The 18,315-nt window shown below is 39.1% G+C and overlaps 1 protein-coding gene across 1 annotated transcript; it reads left to right on the top strand.

Annotated features, from left to right (window-relative positions):
• The first annotated feature begins 231 nt into the window (after positions 1–231).
• LOC148325807 (polyamine-transporting ATPase 13A3-like) lies at positions 232–17,605 on the top strand. The gene is made up of 32 exons (XM_088310921.1): positions 232–313; positions 1,321–1,390; positions 1,453–1,626; positions 1,931–2,110; positions 2,926–2,996; positions 3,513–3,596; positions 3,684–3,753; positions 3,847–3,981; positions 4,461–4,530; positions 4,684–4,815; positions 5,178–5,345; positions 5,457–5,614; positions 6,823–7,011; positions 7,274–7,335; positions 7,714–7,864; positions 8,190–8,267; positions 8,357–8,507; positions 9,092–9,212; positions 10,013–10,137; positions 10,218–10,375; positions 10,860–10,982; positions 11,069–11,148; positions 11,250–11,292; positions 12,151–12,260; positions 13,044–13,140; positions 13,213–13,285; positions 13,370–13,541; positions 14,344–14,525; positions 14,673–14,761; positions 15,184–15,264; positions 15,430–15,519; positions 16,470–17,605. The coding sequence occupies exons 2-32, from the start codon at positions 1,340–1,342 to the stop codon at positions 16,650–16,652; spliced, it is 3,651 nt and encodes a 1,216-aa protein (XP_088167047.1). The 5' UTR covers positions 232–313; positions 1,321–1,339; the 3' UTR covers positions 16,653–17,605.
• The last annotated feature ends 710 nt before the right edge of the window (positions 17,606–18,315 follow it).

The raw sequence follows: 18,315 nt of genomic DNA, 5'->3' as shown, positions 1-18,315 counted from the left end.
TGCAAAAATCAGGCAGGAATTGGATTTCTGAAAAATATTTTTTTCACCTTTTGAATTAAGCATGGATATTTGTACAGCATTAGTACACATGAACAGATTAAAATGATTTTTCAGTAAATATTATACAAGGCTTTAATTCTAAAACATTATTCAAACTTCCTTGGGGTCATTTTACTTTGAAATGCTCTCTTTTTGCCGTCATCTGCAAAACAAAGTGAGTTGAGTTCATTTGGTTCACAAAGTGCAACTACGCATGATTTACACGCCCTCGTTTTAACATAAGCTGTACACCACCGAGAGGTGACAACACGCGGTGAGTTAATCACAACTTCGATCTTTCCAATTTGAAATTGGGACATTTTGGCTCAACTGCAGGTTGTTAATTTTTTTCATTATTTTAATGTTAATGCTTTCATAATTAATGCTTGTGTTAATGCTTCTCGAGTGGAATAAATCTTAATATGTTATGCGCAAAAGTTAGTTTTTTTTTATAAAATATTCAGTTTTATTTCACAGGTTGGTTAGATAAAAAGGCATAGGCTCTTGTTAATGTTACTTGTTGCCATTTTGTAACTTTGTCACTTATTTACTTTTTATCCTTCTGGCTCAGCACAAAAAAAGCAATGACAATTTTCTCATAATTGTATCACTGACTAAATTTGTAATCGATTTTTTTGCTGTCATGTACACTATTTATATTAGATGAGGACACATGAATTTCTTTTGCCTCATATGCATGGCACTTTACCTTATTTTCCGGTCCGTAATTTGCAACGTACGGCAAAGGTCAACTTCAAAAATAAATATGAAACAAGTAATACTAAAAGAATATCGATGCCTTACTTAGCATTACCTAACCGCAGCTGACTGATTGAGCTCATTAGTACGCAAGCGCCCACAGACTGGAAGGTATGCATTTGAATTTTTCTATTGTGCATGAGCGCCTGCGCACCCCTGACTATATGTGGTACAATCGATAAGTTGTGGGAAAAATAAAACGTCCACATATCTGAATAATGCCCTTGGGTAATATTTGTTCTTCATCAATATTTTTCTCGAGCATGTTTGCAGAGCCTGCTAATTTATGAGCCACACCTATCACAGCATCGCTGTCCTGTGGAAAATAACGTTTATTTATTCCATGTTAATGGAATGGCTGTATTTCGGAAACCCTATTAGGTAAAACAAAAAAAAAAACTTGGGGAAAAAGTGTTTTTGGCAGGACAGCGATGATAAGCTTTTTTCTTTAAGATTGACATCAGACCAGAGTCTTGATGGGGCCCTAAAGCAAGGCATTAAAATCTCTTAAATTCCTTTTAGTGGTTGTTCTTTCGTCAGCATGAAGACTCAAGAATTGAAGCTTATCAATAAAGGCCTAGAGGATGAGATGGTAATCATCCCTTCACATTTATCATTTACCGTTATTTGTTCTAATGAACCCTGACCGTGCAGGAAATATGGGGGTACCGGCCTAGTCTTTGGAAAATGATCCTGGTGGGTGCAGGTACAGTTTTCTCCGGAGGTTTCCTGCTCCTGCTGCTCTACTCGTTCCCCGAGTGGGGGATCAAAGCCACCTGCACGCTAACCACACTGAGGGAAGCACGAACAGTACTGCTCAGGACCACGGTATGTTTGTTGTGTGCCTGCAACTTGAATCTGAACCTCTCCAAAATAAAATGATGACAAGGGTTCTTTCCATTCACCAGGGTTTTTTGGATGTCAATTTGATTTTTATTTTTTGTTTTTATCCTGCTAACTGTGTCTGTCCACATTCAAGTATTTACCTAATCACATTTTTTGGAGAGACGGGGAGGATATATAATGAGTTTTTGTTCATTTTCTAAAATGCCACAAAGTGCCACCCAAATTATATACATGCTGAAAAATACTAGACAAATTATGATCATGTCTGTTTTTGTTACTTTCACAGGATGATTTCAGGCAATGGTTTCGCACCCAAGTAAAAGTGATGTTGGCTCCAGGGAAGAACCCCTTTGATGATGTGGATAATCAGTCCAATGCTCAGCTGGGTGGAGGCGACCACAAAAGCCTCCAAAGTGCTCAAGATAAGGAGCATTCCAGGAAATTTACCAATGGACAGTCTGCTAAGGTACTTCAGTGTGAGAATGGTGATAATTCCTCTCTACGGATCAAAGGATTAAATGATCTCATGTTCAAGTTTTTAACCTCAACAAGGAGATTGTGCATTAAAGGGGAAGTCAACCCCAAAATAATCTTCACAAGAATATGCTCTATGCAGTCCTACTTGTTGGAACATGGCATTCTGATTAATATTGTGTTTGCGGAATATGAATTAAGCAGAAAAATCCACCCGATTTTCGCCACCATTTTGTTACTTTCATCAACTGAAAATGACATCACATGACTCAGGGCTCAGCTAACGACCAATCACGGCTCACGTTTTCTGAATCTTAGCCATGATTGATCATTTTGTTCAAATTGACAAAAGGGCTGAGCCCTCAGATAGCTAAAACGGGTTGATTTTGCTGCAAAACTCATATTCCACAAACGCAATATGAATCACGATGCCATGTTTAGACTCGTGAATGCACATAGAACATATTATTAAAAAGAATATGTTTGGATTGACTTCCCGTTTTATCAGCATGTATATGTTAATACAGTATATCTGTGATTCAAACTACTTTTTATGCTGGATACGTCGGGAGTCCTCCTCATTTTTGGGGCAATTCACACATTGTTGTCAGACCGAGTTTCATGAAGATTAGATCCATTAAAAAAAAAAAAAAAGATGCTTACTGCATATCTGTGCATTTCATCAGCGTGTGATTCATTTTATTTATGACAGATCCCATCACAGTTTGTTCTGCGGTTGTTTGATTATGTTATTAATTATCTAAAACTAACGTATCTACTATGGCGCTATCCTACCTCCTTTTGAAGGTCCGTTATTTCACACACCACAGCATCAAGTACTGCTGGAATGAAGGAACCCAGAACTTTGAATCTTTTAAGTAAGTAAGAGTTGGAAACAAATATTTTGCCATTACTGATCTCAGCAATATGGACCAAACTCTTCTGTTCATGCAAGACTTTTTTTTTTTTTTTTTTTAAATAAACCTCTACGTGCGCTCTTTTCACTGATGTGCATTCTCCAATCCAGACTTCTGATAAAACCAACACAGTTTTGAAAAAATACATACTCACCAAACACCATTATTCCTTAACAGCGAAGGCTGTTTGTAATTCATGGAACCTGCACCCTAAAACAGTTGGACCCTGAAATGGAGCGGCCATTCCAGAATATCCTGAAATTCTCAATGGCCATCATGCCGTTATGATGCATGTAGTGGTTTTAAATAGTGGGAGACTGGAGCCCAAGCTGTGCTTGTTTCTCTTCAACAAGCCTGTCCCATCTTCAGTTATTTTTTTATTTCCCCAAAAACTCAGAATGCACGTCTTTCAACGCTATTTGGGAACACGTTTAAAACCAAATTATAGAGATTATTATTCATGATTTTTTTTTTTAGGGGTTTGGAGGACGCAAAGGTCAAGTGTGCAGCAATTCACACCGACCACAGCTCTGGACTCACTAAAAAACTTCAAAACTACAGGTAACATCATCATTATTATTATTATTTTTTTTTCTACAAACGCCAGCTCTTATGCTCACATTCACTGTGAATTTATGTTGGCAACAGAGCCTTGTTTTTTGGTGAGAATGAGATTGAGGTGAAAGTTCCATCTTTACCAAAACTCTTCGTTAAAGAGGTAAAAAAAAAAAAAGTCACTGATACAGTAAGTAGTGTTTTCGAGATCTTTGTTAAGTATAATTATTTTGTTTTGTTTCCTTTCTCCGTCAAGGTCTTGAATCTGTTTTACATCTTACAGTTCTTTGGTGTTATTGTGTGGACTTTTGAGGGCCTGTACCCGTATTCTATAGTCATCTTTCTAATGGCAATTATTTTAATTTCCTTCTCGTTGTACACCATTAGAAAGGTGAGTTCACGTTACGCACTGACTTCACTAAACATTGTTGTAAACATTTCCACTTAGGCTGTAGTTGCTGACACTGCCATCAGCTTTGCTTTAGCAAGATGTTTTTCTGCAAAAGTTGCATGACTGCAGGGGTCTCAAACTCGAGGCACAGGGAGCATATTCTGGCCGCTGCATCACTTTATGTTGCCAAGTAAAGCAAATAAAAAAAAATAAAAGTGTGTCTAATTCATGTGGGTTTATTTTCATTTTGACAAAGTCAATCAATATTGTATTTTTTTTTTAAATCGAAATCAAGTACCATCCTATATAAATTGAATGTTTACTTAAATAATGCTAAGTTTGTTACATGGATGTGGCCTGCCACAAGAATGAGTTAGACACCTTTGTAATTCTGAATTGTAAAATGCGTATGTTCAGAATGAAATATTTGATTTTGGTCAAAGTTCTGATGACATTATTAACGTTTTGCCTTCTTCCAGAATTATGTGAAAATCCACAACATGGTGGCACACTGCATGGTTCGCGTTTCATTGTGCAGAAGAAACGAAGGCAGGTTTGCTTACATATAATGCGGAAATCAATATATATATATATATATATATATATATTTATTTTTATTTTTTTCAAACAACTTCCTTACAATAATTGCTTGCAATGGCAGTGTGGATGACCATCAATGCCTGTTTTCAAACTTGATGACAGGTGTCCAACAGGTCATGTCGACAGAGCTCGTACCTGGTGATGTCATCACTATTCCAGCCAATGGGATGATCATGCCCTGTGATGCCGTGCTCATCTGTGGCACCTGCACTGTTGATGAGAGCATGTTGACAGGTTGACAACCCAAATACAAGATATTGAAGAGCAAACCCCCCGCCACTGCAGCTTGGTGGTTTGCGGTCGTGCAATTTTGTGGATTTTTTTTTTTTTATCTGTTTTGGTCTATTTTCTGTTAGCTGTGTAATTCATCCTCTTGACCCGGTTAAGATGACTCTCGTGACGGCCAAAAAACAAGTTTTGTTTGTGCATAATCCATCAGATTTTTTAAGTTTCCCATCATTTGCCCAAAAAATAAATGTCGCTCAGTGACTGATTGACAGCCCTTCCGTCAGTACAAATTGAATGCCGATCTTTGCCGTTTGTCCTTGTATTGTATTTTTTAATTAGTTATTTTAATTGTGTGCCTGAATTTCCAGGGGAGAGTGTACCTGTTACAAAAAACAGTATACCAAATTCAGGCATGGATGCAGAAAGGATCTACAATACAAAGGAGCACAAACACCACACACTCTTCTGTGGCTCACATGTGATCCAAAGTCATCATTTTGCTGGTGAGCTGGTGAAGGTGGTCGTGGTGAAAACAGGTGAGCCTTGGGCTGAATGTGGTAAAAAAACATTCATCGGCAGTTTTTGCCTCGAGGTGATGTTAATAAAATCAGTTCATTATCGTGATCATACGTGACATGATCTAACAGGTTTTAATACAGAAAAGGGTCAGCTTGTGCGCTCCATCCTCTACCCTAAACCCACCGTCTTCAAACTGCACCGAGAGGCCACACAGTACCTGATGTTTATGGGCGTCGTGGGAGTGATTAGCATGATCTATACCATCACTATGGATGTCTTAAATGAGGTACCAATCCCATATGCTGTTGACCAGCTAAAATAATGGCCAAAGTTTTTCACAAGACAAGAAAAGTGAACCAAATGCTGATTATATTTATTAATAATTTCGTTTCAGGGGTAGAATTGAATGAACTGTTTGACAAGGGATGCTGCTGATTTTAGCATAAGGTGAAGCTTAAGGCAAAAAAAAAAAAAAAACGTCCAAATGATTGATAATTAATGACAGGCCATTTTAAGAGGATTATATATTGTTTGCAGTGGCTACTAGTTTACATTCTAGAACATTTAGACAGTTTGGCTCCAGCCTTCATGTGTTGCTTTGCATTTTTACACCGTGCTTGCGTGGGGTACTCGGGGGTAGTCGGAACTATTCACACCACATTCCTGTTAGGTTCAACTCTAACATGCTCATAATCGTCAATTATTGTGATTACCATATTTTCCGGACTATAAGCCACTACTTTTTTCCTAAATTCTGAACCATGCGGCTAATACAGCGGTCTGGCTTTTTTCTTTCACCGGTACATAAATAATAATAAGAAGAATGATAATAATAATAATGATGAATACATCTTGATTTTTTTAAATTAATTAATTTTTCCCCCCTCTTGGGTCTGTTCTGTTTTGATTAGCAAAGTTGTTGCCGTATAGAAAGGGACTGTTTTAAGAATCTTTTTATGTACCTTTATGTGCATTCACAGTACAAAATCGTTCTGTACATGCAGTAAACAATTTTTTTCAACATAGAAAACTGCGGCTTATAGACTGGTGCGGCTTGAGGTAATTGGACAGTAGTGGACCTGATATTTGATTGGTTAAAAAAACAAAACAAAACACTCCGCCCTTTATTCTATCCCAACACTCAGGATTCTAAAGACCCTGTACAGATTACATTGACGGGGCAACATAATCTGAACTCTTACAAAAAGGACAAAAAAAAAAAAAAGTTTAAAAGACTGGAAGCTAGGCAGCCTAGAAACACACAATGAAATTGAGATGATAGACTCAAATTAACATAATTTAAATGTAACACACAGCTTCTTATAGCAGAGAAAGCTTTGGAGGTCCTTGCTTCAGGCCTCTGCGAAAACTCACAAGGATAAGCCACAATATAAATATTTATAAGGGTTCACTGTAACATAGGTCGTTTTATGCACGTGTGATGTAATAACATACAGTATGTAATGTTCCTGATGCTTTTTTCATGCCTTGCAGGTTCCTGTTGCCTACATCTTCCTTGACACTTTCAACATAATCTTCATTGCCGTGCCGGTGTTCTTGCCGATGACGTTGACTGTTGGTCTTATACATGCACAACGGCGCTTGAAGCAATCGGGCATCTTTTGTATCAGCCCGCAGAGGATCAACATCTCTGGTCAGCTGAACCTGGTCTGCTTTGACAAGGTGAATGTAATCCACCATCAGCGCAGTTACATTATCAAGAGTCCTGCCGTATTTGTGGCATTAATGTATAGCTGTTTTTCTTTCCTCAAATTGGTTATCAAAATGTATTTCTTGATTAATTTTTTTTTTATTTTAATTAGCAAGCAATTGGCTAATAGATTCAATACCTTTACCCACTGAACTTGTTTTTTCCTTAATAACCAATAATCAGGCACAGACTTCATTTGCAATGTCTTACTTACCGTCTTACTTTTGATTTCAGACTGGCACCCTCACAGAGGACAGTTTGGACTTGTGGGGTGTTCAGAGATCAGGAGATGGCATGTAAGAGTGGATCTTTTTATTTCCTTGTAGGAATAACTAAACAAATCCCTAAAGGTTTATATGGTTGTAATAACAATATTAGGTTTTGCTCATATTTTCAGTGTTCTTGAAGCTTTCATAGTCCCACTCATTTTTCTCCAAATGTCATTAAAGAGGCCAGAATATTATTTCTTTGAGAATGCAACATATGGAGCATTCAAGGTTAATCCCTGATGATTGTACCAGCGTCAATTTGAAGAAAGTTCTTGTTCTTTGGACTTAAATAAATTAAACACTGACTTTTGTTCAGTGTTTGAAAATTATTTTTGGGGGTTCTTATAATTATATAATAAATAACATGCTTGATTCCCATGACCTCGGATTCATTTCCTCACACAGTCTTTCAGCTACAAACACTGAGGAGATAACAAGGAGTCTGATGAAGACTCCTTTTGTTGCCTGCATGGCAACCTGCCACACATTGACCATCATAGACGGTAAACTCTGTGGAGACCCTTTGGACGTCAAAGTGTTCAGTGCCACGGGCTCGGTAGGGAACACTGATTGTTCAAATGCAGCATCCTTAGACAGGCTAGGGCTGCATTATATATATATATATATATATATATATATATATATATATATAATTTTTTTTATTTATTTATTTTTTGACAGTGCAGTATGACACAAAACACACATGCCGTACTTTGTATACTTTTATGACTGTTTTGAAGAAGCTTTGCCAGAATCAGAAGTTGTATCTTTTTAATATTGTGTTTTGTAGTCGCATCTCTCCAAAACCATTAAGAGTCGTGCAAAACTGGAAATGTACACTGTATAAGTGTAGGCTTACATTTTTTTCATGTCTTGTACAGATCCTCGAGGCGGCAGGAGAAAAACAAACTAAACTTTATAATATCAAAATGTCCACTGTTGTACGATTTCCTGAACAGGTAATCCTTCAACTGATCAAATTTTCAGATTATCCTGCATGCCTTTTGTAGAAAAGTCCAATTCCTAAAGTCTTTGACATAACTTTTAGAGCTGTGAGTTTGGCATTGCGCGTCAGTTCCCCTTCGCCTCGGCACTGCAGCGGTTGAGTGTGGTAGTCCAGCAGCTGGGCCAAAAACACTTGGACATCTACCTGAAAGGAGCACCGGAGACTGTGGCGAAACTCTGCAAACCAAACACAGGTTGGACGCCTTAAGGCATTATGGGCCATATTCTCAAATGTGCTTGAAAGTTAACAGGTTCTTCTGAGTCGGCGGATTCTTCATGTCTTGTCATTTATGCACCTTCATGCCACATCCATAGTTTGGGTGGATCATTCATAAAATGTTGGCATTCACAATTAGATTTGGCCCTTCGTGCATTCTCTTGTTGATTTACTTTTCTTCTTACGCAATTCAGAGGCTGGAGAAAGTCAAGTGCCATGGAAAGATTAAACATGTTTTGGCTGCATATTACTTTGGATGCAGTTACAATACATGACACATGTATTGATACTGTTGTCGATGAAACATCCAGAAAGTTATTAAATTCCTTCTTTCTTTGGTACACTTGTTGGTGTACATATCCATTGACATGAAGGCTCAGCTGTACAGCCTCCCTGACTAGAGCTTAGGAGTTCTCTATTCTCTTAGTAGATTCCAAGGTGATGTATGTATTAAAAAAAAACAACAAAAAAAAACCTGCGTGTAAAATCGGACAATATGGGCCGTTGCCAACAAACCCATCGGTTGAGCTCCTCAAACTTGACTTCTTTTTGTCTCCGCAGTCCCACAGAATTTTATTGAGTCTTTTGAGACTTACACACAGCATGGATTCAGGGTTATTGCGCTGGCTCATCACCGACTGCAGTCTGAACTCGCCTGGTCCGAAGTCCAAAGCCTCAGCAGGTATGCATGCGTTACAGATTAAGTGTTACAACCCAATAGAAGAAATGTTGCCAGTACAGAACACAGTGCATTTTTTAGTTTTGGAAATAACATTTTTCGAGTTAAATGTTTGTCTTCACAAGCATTCCAAAATCAGATGGAATTTATATTATCTCTGTCGTCATTTCCTTTTAATGAGATGCTTGGTACTGCATCTCAAGTGCACTATAATCAATTCTCAAAATTGACACAGATGAAGTCCAGAGGGACCTTTAAGGTTGTTTTTGAATAAAAATGGATTATCACTGGTCTACATGTGGACAGGAAAAAAGCAACAACAAAAAAAAAACACAGAAGGTGTCATTGCTGTCTAAACACTGATAAATGCATTTTTCAAACCGAGTACGTGTGACATTCATTAATGAATGACAGAGCACAGGATTATTAGTGCGTGCGTGTGCGTGTGCGTGTGTGTGTGCGTGTGTGTGCCTGTCTCTCACTCAGCATAATTTACTTGATAGGCTTCCTTGTCGACCTGCGTTAAGACAGACGCACACAGTTGTCAGCGCGTCAAGCGTTTATGCATCTCAATTTTACGAATAGGTACATACAATTTGTACACCGTAATCCGTATAATGATTCCCCGCAACTATAATCAATGCACAATTTTGATTCGTCCAAAGTTTTTGATCCAGTTGATCATCTTATGATGACCCAGATGCTCTCCCGTTTTAGTTTATCGGAACATACTGCGGTCTGGTTTGTGAACTACATGTCTGTAAGGTCACAATTTGGTGTTTATATATTCTGGATTTGAACAGAGAGCAGATAGAGACCGACATGGACTTCCTTGGTTTGATCATCATGCAGAACAAAATCAAAGAACAGACCGCTGGTGTGTTGTTTGATTTACGACAAGCCAACATACGAACTGTGATGGCCACAGGTAAACACTGTTTATTTGTTATCGGGTCATGAATTTATGAAATTCACATGCTTTAATATTCATTTTTTGTGTGGCGGTAGGAGACAACATGATGACAGCTATTTCGGTGGCTCGAGACAGCGGTATGATTCAAGCCCATGAGAAAGTCATTATTGCGGATGCTGTGCCTCCGAATGATCAAAACGATGCTAGTATCACTTGGCGCTACGCTGACAACCCCATTATAAACAATATTGCGGTAAGTTGGAAGACTGATATATATATATATATATATATATATATATATATATATATATATATATATATATATATATATTTATTTTTTTTTTTTAACCAAAATATCAGTGAACACGATCCATCCAATCTGATCAGTGTAATAACAATTAATATTAATTTATATGAAAACATGTTAATGATTTCTAAATAACAATGATATAACAAAAACGGATCAATTCTGACTCTGCAAGTATGTAAATTTTGAAATGATCACTTCTATAACATCCCTAGTAAATCACAATATCCCATCATGAAGAAGTGTTTTGTAAGGCTATTGGGCGACTCATGTGGTTTTTGAGGCGACAAATGTTGGTAGTACCCAGAGAAAAACCACTACGCTGCTTCATATTCATTATATTTGTCTTCAAATAAATCACGAAAATTACTTTTTGGTTGATGTTTTATTATTATTTTTTTTTTGCTTGTCCATTGTTCTGCTGATTCAGACTGCCGAGATCAGTTTTGCTGGTGACGGGCTGAGCAGTGAGGAGGACCGGCTCTTTCACTTTGCTGTGAGTGGCCAAGCATTCACTGTCATCATGGAGCACTTTCCACAACTTGTCCAAAAGGTATTCAGTTAATATTTGCCAGATTGAGTGTTGTGTGTCATGTCATGACATGTTAAAGTTTGTGTCTCCTCATGGGGGTGCTGAAGCTCCTCCTGAGAGCAACTGTGTTTGCACGCATGACTCCAGACCAGAAAACTCAGCTGGTGCAAGCCCTGCAGAAGATCGAGTGACCTTTATTTATTTCATTTCATTTATTTACTCATGTATTATCCTATGTATTTATTTATTTAATATAATATAATGTGCCTTTTTTTTTTTACCATGCAGCTACTCTGTCGGGATGTGTGGGGATGGCGCGAATGATTGTGGGGTGAGTAGATAAATTATATTTATAAATTATATTTATTTTATTTGATTTTTTTGGGGATGGTTTTATGCAAATGTATAAAAAAAATATGTTTCTGTTTAAGTGGTGAAATGTGTGAAAAAAATCAAAATAATAAAAAAAAATACACTGCTGTGAATTTATATATTGTACACTACCGTATTCACTGAAAGTTAGGTCTATTGGTCTATTTGGTAAAGTTTCAGGTAGAACATAAAATGCTGTATTAACTAAAATTGGCCTTTTCTAAACATTTGATATCCATCTGTTCACTGTTTCAGTATTTTTTGCACAACTTGCTGTCCTAACTAGAAGCTAAATGGCAAAACTCACAACTGTGTTGATGCGTGAACATTTACAAGGCCTAACCGTGACTCCTCCAGTCTCTGTATCTCTAACTGTGCGCTTCGATGGCCATTGAAATCCATAGTGCGGAAAAAAACACATTAATTAAACATTCACGATACATTGTTTTTTGTTTGTTTTACCAAAAAATTGGGCAGGGGGCTTTGGGGGAAAATGGCGAGTAAAAATCCTGGAAAATTTATATAAGTGGGAAAAAAAACACAAAAAAAAACACTCCAGCATGTCCTTGGTCAACCCTGGGGCCTCCTGCCCGCATGACATGTCCTCAACACCTCATATGTGAGGCGCCCAAGAAGCGAGCCACCTCATCTGGCTCCTCTCAAAGTAAAATAGTGGCGGCTTGACTCTGAGTCCCTTCTGGATGATCGAACTTCTCACCCTCAAAACAGGTTGTGCAAAAAGTACTTGATTTTCCTGGATTGACTGTGCTCTTTGTCTCTCTCGCTCTTTCGCTCGCTCTCTCGCTATTTCTGTCAGGCCCTTAAGAAAGCTCATTGTGGGATCGCTCTGTCTGAGCTGGAGGCCTCCGTGGCTTCCCCATTCTCCTCAACTGTCCCAAACATCTCCTGCATCCCCAACCTCATCAGGTAATACAGTATTTTCTGAACTTTAAGTCACACATTTTTACTTTTGCTTGTCCTACGGCATATACTCTGGAGCAAGTTATACATGGGAGGCGGGGGGGGGGGCATTCTATGCTTACAAAGACAACTGAGAATGTTTGCACACCAAAGCACCTCAAGAGAACTCTGCAGACTACAAGGCTGCAAGTTGTGAAATTTGCAGCTGAAAAGTTTGGAGTGAATGCGAAACTTGTTAGGGACTGTGTAAGAGTGGTAGCGACTTTTTCTGCAATGAAGAAAAAAAAATTGAAAGCTTGATGGCCACAGCCTCAAAGGAACAAGTTCGCTCGTGGCTGCTTGAACAACGTGCTGCGTGAGAGTGCAGTTAGGTTCTGTCTCAACGCTCAGTTCGTTGCCAAGGCGATGAATCTAAAGTTCTTGGTTCATAGCTACCTCTCTATCAATCTATTAATATTAACACTGGACGCATTTTCTGTTAATGTTTATTTTTCGTTTAGCGAAATAAACTTCATTGTCAGCATTTATTTCACTTCTTCAGCCTGCTCTTTATTTGTACATTTTATAAATTGGCTTTTAAGTTGAATTGTCTTTTTTTGAGCTATTTTTTTTTTGTACAATCCCCTCCTAAGTGTGATTTATGCATGTTTTTTTTAACCTCATTATGCATTCTTGGGCTGCTTCGATTTATACTCGAACGACTTGTAATCCGGAAAAAAACGATACACACAAATTATTCCGCGAATTTCTTTTATTCCGGTGTTTTTTTTTTCCCCCCTCTGACCACAGGGAGGGCCGTGCTGCTCTTGTCACATCTTTCTGTGTCTTCAAATTAATGGCGCTCTTCAGCTTCAGCTGGTTAGGCACCATGATTCTGCTCATCATGGTAACTACTCTGGCTCGTTCATTTCTCGTGATGATATGACTCTTTGTCTGAAGTGATCCATGTTGTCTTAAGGTTCAGCAGTACCTCGCAAGCGCCCAGTACATTTTCATGGACTTTGGCATTGGTTTGTTTGTCCCCTTTACAAGTGAGTAAAACTGTGCCATAGTCATCCAGAATAACCGACTTTTTCTATGAATTAATAGCCTGCATTTTTTTTTTCTCTCTTCAGTGACCCTGAACCCTGCGTGGAACAGATTGGTGCGGCGCTCACCACCAACTTCTCTCCTTTCTGGACCGATGCTCTTCTCATGTTTGTCTCAGATCTGCAACTGCTTGCTCTTCCAGTTTCTGGTGTTCTTCTTAGTGAGACAGCAGAGTTGGTATCAGACACCTGAGTCAATGTGAGTAACATTTTATATGTTCTAAACAGGCATGGGCAACTTAAATGCTGGACAGAGACACACATTTGCAACATTTCTACTTGGGGTCTAGATAGCTCCACACAATTACTAAACAGATATATGAAGAATACTGTTTTAAATATGGGCAGAATATGTGCATACGTGCAAAATGTGTATTGTTTATTAATTTTGAGTTGAGCAGGATCCCATGTTCCTAGGTAACTTTACTTGGGGATAAAAATGTGTTCAACAAATCCCTCATCAGTTCAGTTGACTATATAGATCAGGGGTGGGCGAACATTTTGACTGGTGGGCCACAACGGGTTCTAAAATTTGGGGGCCGGACCAGGAGCAGATGGATGGAGTGTTTTGTTAACCTCACATCATCGGAGAAAAAAAAATCCATTTAATTTTAAATTAAAGTGAACAAAAGCATTACAACAATGTACATGTCTTTGAAAAACCACAGTATTTAGAAAATAAAACATTACCAAGATGTATCCATTTATTTTTTTTCAAGTTCGGCGGGCCGGATTAAAACGTTTAACGGGCCGCATGTGGCCCCCGGGCCGTAGTTTGCCCACGCCTGATATAGAAAGACAGCTGGGATAGGCTTCAACACCCCTGCGACCCTAATGAGGAGAAGCAGAGCAGATAATGGATGGTCTGCTTTGCCGAACCTCAATTATTACGGTCTTGGAATGTATCACCCGGGAAAAGTACAGGAATACTTTATTCAGTTTTGATTCATAAGAATAAAAAAATAAGAATGTATTTTGACCAAATCTTTCCTCTGTCATAGTTCCTGCAATGGGTCCAACTTCAGTGACACTTACAGCCTCAATGAAACTGAATCTGAAGACACACAAAACTTCAAGAGCTTTGAAGCCACATCCATCTTCTTTATCACTGCCTTCCAGTTTTTGATTGTAGCCATCGTCTTCTCCAAAGGAAAACCCTTCAGACAACCAAGCTATAAAAACTGTAAGATATGTTTTACTTAGTCACGTGTGTTGGTGAACTGGTAGAGACTGTTTTCACCATAGAAGCGTCCTTCCATAAAGGAGAGAGACTCAGTCCTACAATTCTTTCTTCGCTGAACTGCTTATTTCTGTGTTTCTGCATTTACAGGGCCTTTTATGGTGTCCTGCTTACTTTTTTTTGCTTTCCTCTTGTTCATCTTGCTGTATCCAGTTCCTGCGATGGATGACCTATTTGAGGTAAAACTTTCTTTTTTTTTTAAATCATTGTATTGTTCTTGTTTTTAAGGGGAGCCAAAGGGGGGGAAAAAGTCTCTGTTCTGACCAAATCTAGAAAACGAGTGTGCCGTGACATTTGCATTGTGAGCCCAAGTGCACTTTGACGTCAATTTCAAGTCGTCAGCAGAGGGCGACATAAGACCAAAATTTCAGGCCCTGAATTGGATGAAAATTGCTAATCTAATCTTTTTCCACCGACGCTGTAATTCCGGGCTCATAGAACATATTATCGGAAAGAAAAACAATTGCCTGAAATTCCCTGTTAAGAATCCAAATGAACACAGAGTAAAATGAATGTTACTCTGTCAGAAGCTCTAGTAGTTTACAATGTTTGTGTGTGTGTTATGTGTTTGTCCTTCTGTGCCCTTTTTATCTTCCCTCAGATTCCGTGCATTCCCTATGACTGGCGCATTGCACTATCCATCATTATTTTAACATATGCTGTTGTGGCTTTCACACTAGAGGTACGCTCGTAATCTCTTGATGACTAATCAAACTTTTATTTTAAAATACTGACTCACATTGTGCCTAAAATTGTGTTTCGAATCATTATTGATCACTTGTGGTTCTGCAACCCAATCAAGAGTAGGAGCTGTTGATTCTCAAATTCCCACTCCAATGTTTCCTAGAATGTGATCCATGATATTTTGTTGAGGATTGTTGCGAGCAATCTGCGTGCAAATCGAACCATCAGTTCTTCCACTACCAACGCAGCGCAGGTTGGCATGATTCTGATTAATTTATGTTCATCTTACTCTTGCACCCTTGCTTTGCTCTTTCCCGTTATTCTACACAAAAGCACTCTGGGAATTTCATGAGCTCTGCCTGCAACTTTAAACAGCACAAAATAGTTCTCAGTTTTGATTGGGCTTGTCAAAGAGTTTGACATTGATCACCCAGTTTGTCACTTTTCGTCGTGCAAGAAAAAATGTCCTTCAAAATAATAATTAAAAAAAAAGATTTAAATACATTACAGTAACATGCCCAAAAGCTGAATGCAGGGAAGATCTTTGGCAAAAATTGTCAATAATTGCCAACACATAATATGATGCAACCAGCCCACTTTGGGACAATGTAGACCAGGGGTCACCAACACGGTGCCCATGGCCACCTGGTAGCCCCCAAAAGACCAAATGAGTGTCCTGTCTTACAAATAGCTCACCAGTAAAGGGACATTGTGATTTTCTAGGAATGTTGTATGTTGAAAATGTAAACACTGGCAGAGATTTATCGAAATGGTTTTGCACACTGATATTTATCTGTGCCGTAATTATTACTCATTAACATGAACAGCAGAGGTAGTCATTGTACAAAATTTTGCCACTTCATTATTCTGTCTGTCTGTCGAATAGGGGACAGTTTTAAATTGAGTGCCTTGTGACGTAGTGATGTACTATTCCGTATCCATTACTGTATATCACTGCCGAGGCACGAGGAAAGTCAGCTGTACACCAGTGTCGACTACGAGTTTAAACTGAAAATTATTTTTTGTAATTCAATGAACTGATACAGCACTCGCATTTGTTCTCATCCTGTAGTGTACCGCACGTTTTGGCCTTACATTGCTTCAATTCTGATCGTTGCCAGTGTGCTTTTCCAATGCTGTTTGTGAATGTAAGATTAACTGATACTTTTTTTTTTTCTGCTTTCATGCTCTACCTGATCTCAGATGGTGAATGACCGTTGGGGCTTGGCCTTCTTCTCCAGGATCTTCTGTCGGCAAAACCGTCCCCCAAAGACAAAATTTAAGTGTCTGACTCTAAAACTGCAGGATGTGGCTGACTGGCCCCCCGCACCGTCTACGATCACTTTTGCCAACACAGCTCAGTACCACAGCTCTGTCTCCTTTTGAGACTAACCGGGACTGGAGAGTGGGGGTGGGTTCATTGGGAGGATCAGCCCTGCCATTTTTTGCTTAGTTCAGGGTCATAATTAGCAGAACCCCATCCATTGGTATTTTATGTATGTGTTCCTCAACGAAAGAAATGTCACTGTTATTCCAAGCTCAACTCTAATTTTAGAGGTCAGATATATACAATGGAGGGGCGCATGGTTGGCGACTAGTCAGCACGTCCACCTCACAGTGGCGAGGTTGAAGGTTTGAGCCCGGGCTCCAGACCTCCTGTGTGTCATGTAGTGCCCGTGCCTGCGTGAGTTTTCTCCGGGTACTCTGAGCCCAATTGCGGTCCAATTTTACATTTCCACAGGCCCGCATAATGTTTGATCCGTCAGCATTGACCACAGTAGAAAATACACACATACAAAAAAAGGTATTTTGTGTTTCACCAGAAGATGCCAGCAAACCCGTGCTGGCCAGGGGCGTTGTGGCTTTATTTAGCTCCGGAACATGATTCCCTGAGATGGGCAGTTTACCCTATTTGGCTGGACTTGGGTTCCCTTCCATCATAGTCGCCTCCTCTCCGTTCCTATTCTTAAAATAATGCCCCAGCGGATGTCATCGTTCTGTTTATGGATTATGAAACAGCAAAGGTTTCATAATTCATGAACATGATTTAAAGCTCACTTGCTGGCTAATTTCCTCTTCACATCCACTTACTGTAATTTCCAGACGACAAAACATACCTGATTAAAGGCCACAATCGCTAAATTTTGCTATAAAAAGGATTTGTACATGAATTAGCCGCTTCTGCCTGATAGCTGCAGGTCTTCACATTATTAAATGGCATTACAAGATTTCATTCTGTTCTGAGTGCAAATATTCAAATTTTATACTTGGTGGTGATTTACCCAGTTAGGGACGATTAAAGGGGGACGGATGATGATCCACTTCAGTCCATGCCTAGTCCGTTCCTTTTTTTTCCCAGCAGATCATGTGCGGCAACTTCCTGTTTCTTGCACATTTTCTTCCCTTTTAACATTGAGATATGCAATTTATTTGTTACCAATCCTCCCCTTTTAAAATAAATTGAAGAATTTTTGAACAAACATTTACTGACTGGCTTGCAAAACTGGCTTTGTGTGTATGTGATAACGTAAGGTGATCATACATTTCTAAGGGTTCACAGTCATAATGGCTCTCTGAGGGAAACCATAACGGCCCGTCCACAAAACTGACTTTGACACGCCTGGTGTAGTGGACCGAGTGGTACACTCACCTGGCTTGTATGTGGCTGATGTGGGCTCAGTTCCTGCTCAGTGACAGCGTCTGTGTCTGCCCTACAACTGGCTGGCGTCTAGTTCAGTGTGTAAGACGTCTTGCTCAAAGTTAGCTGGGATGGGCTCCAGCACCCTCGTGACCGAATAGGCGATATTGATGATAACGCACGTTTTTAACATGGTAAACACGTGCTGACAACGTCAATTTGAACACTAAAGTAAACTGGAACAATGTCAGCAAATAGAACAGTGTGTGTGTAAAAAAAAAAAAAAAAAACGGTTTCTCTGTGTGCTAAGACTTGCAAAGCGCTTCTTTCCTCCGAATGGCTTTCAAAGCGCTTTGTCGCTGCTCATTCACCTGATGAGCAGCAGGAGCAACTCGGGGTTTAGTATCTTGC

Source organism: Idiotropiscis lumnitzeri, chromosome 12, assembly GCF_059441095.1.
Source record: "Idiotropiscis lumnitzeri isolate Australia: NSW breed Sydney's pygmy pipehorse chromosome 12, RoL_Ilum_1.0, whole genome shotgun sequence".
Lineage (NCBI taxonomy): Eukaryota > Metazoa > Chordata > Actinopteri > Syngnathiformes > Syngnathidae > Idiotropiscis > Idiotropiscis lumnitzeri.
Note: the sequence above shows the minus strand (reverse complement) of the source record. Positions and strands in the feature narration are given on the sequence as shown.

What these genes read in the sequence shown, in the direction of transcription:
- LOC148325807 (XM_088310921.1), top strand. Translation starts at nt 1,340, where the DNA reads ATGAAGACTCAAGAATTGAAGCTTATCAATAAAGGCCTAGAGGATGAG. An exon ending in TGATGAGAGCATGTTGACAG is followed by an intron (nt 4,816 to 5,177) that starts GTTGACAACCCA and finishes CTGAATTTCCAG; the next exon opens with GGGAGAGTGTACCTGTTACA. An exon ending in CCATGATTCTGCTCATCATG is followed by an intron (nt 13,141 to 13,212) that starts GTAACTACTCTG and finishes TGTTGTCTTAAG; the next exon opens with GTTCAGCAGTACCTCGCAAG.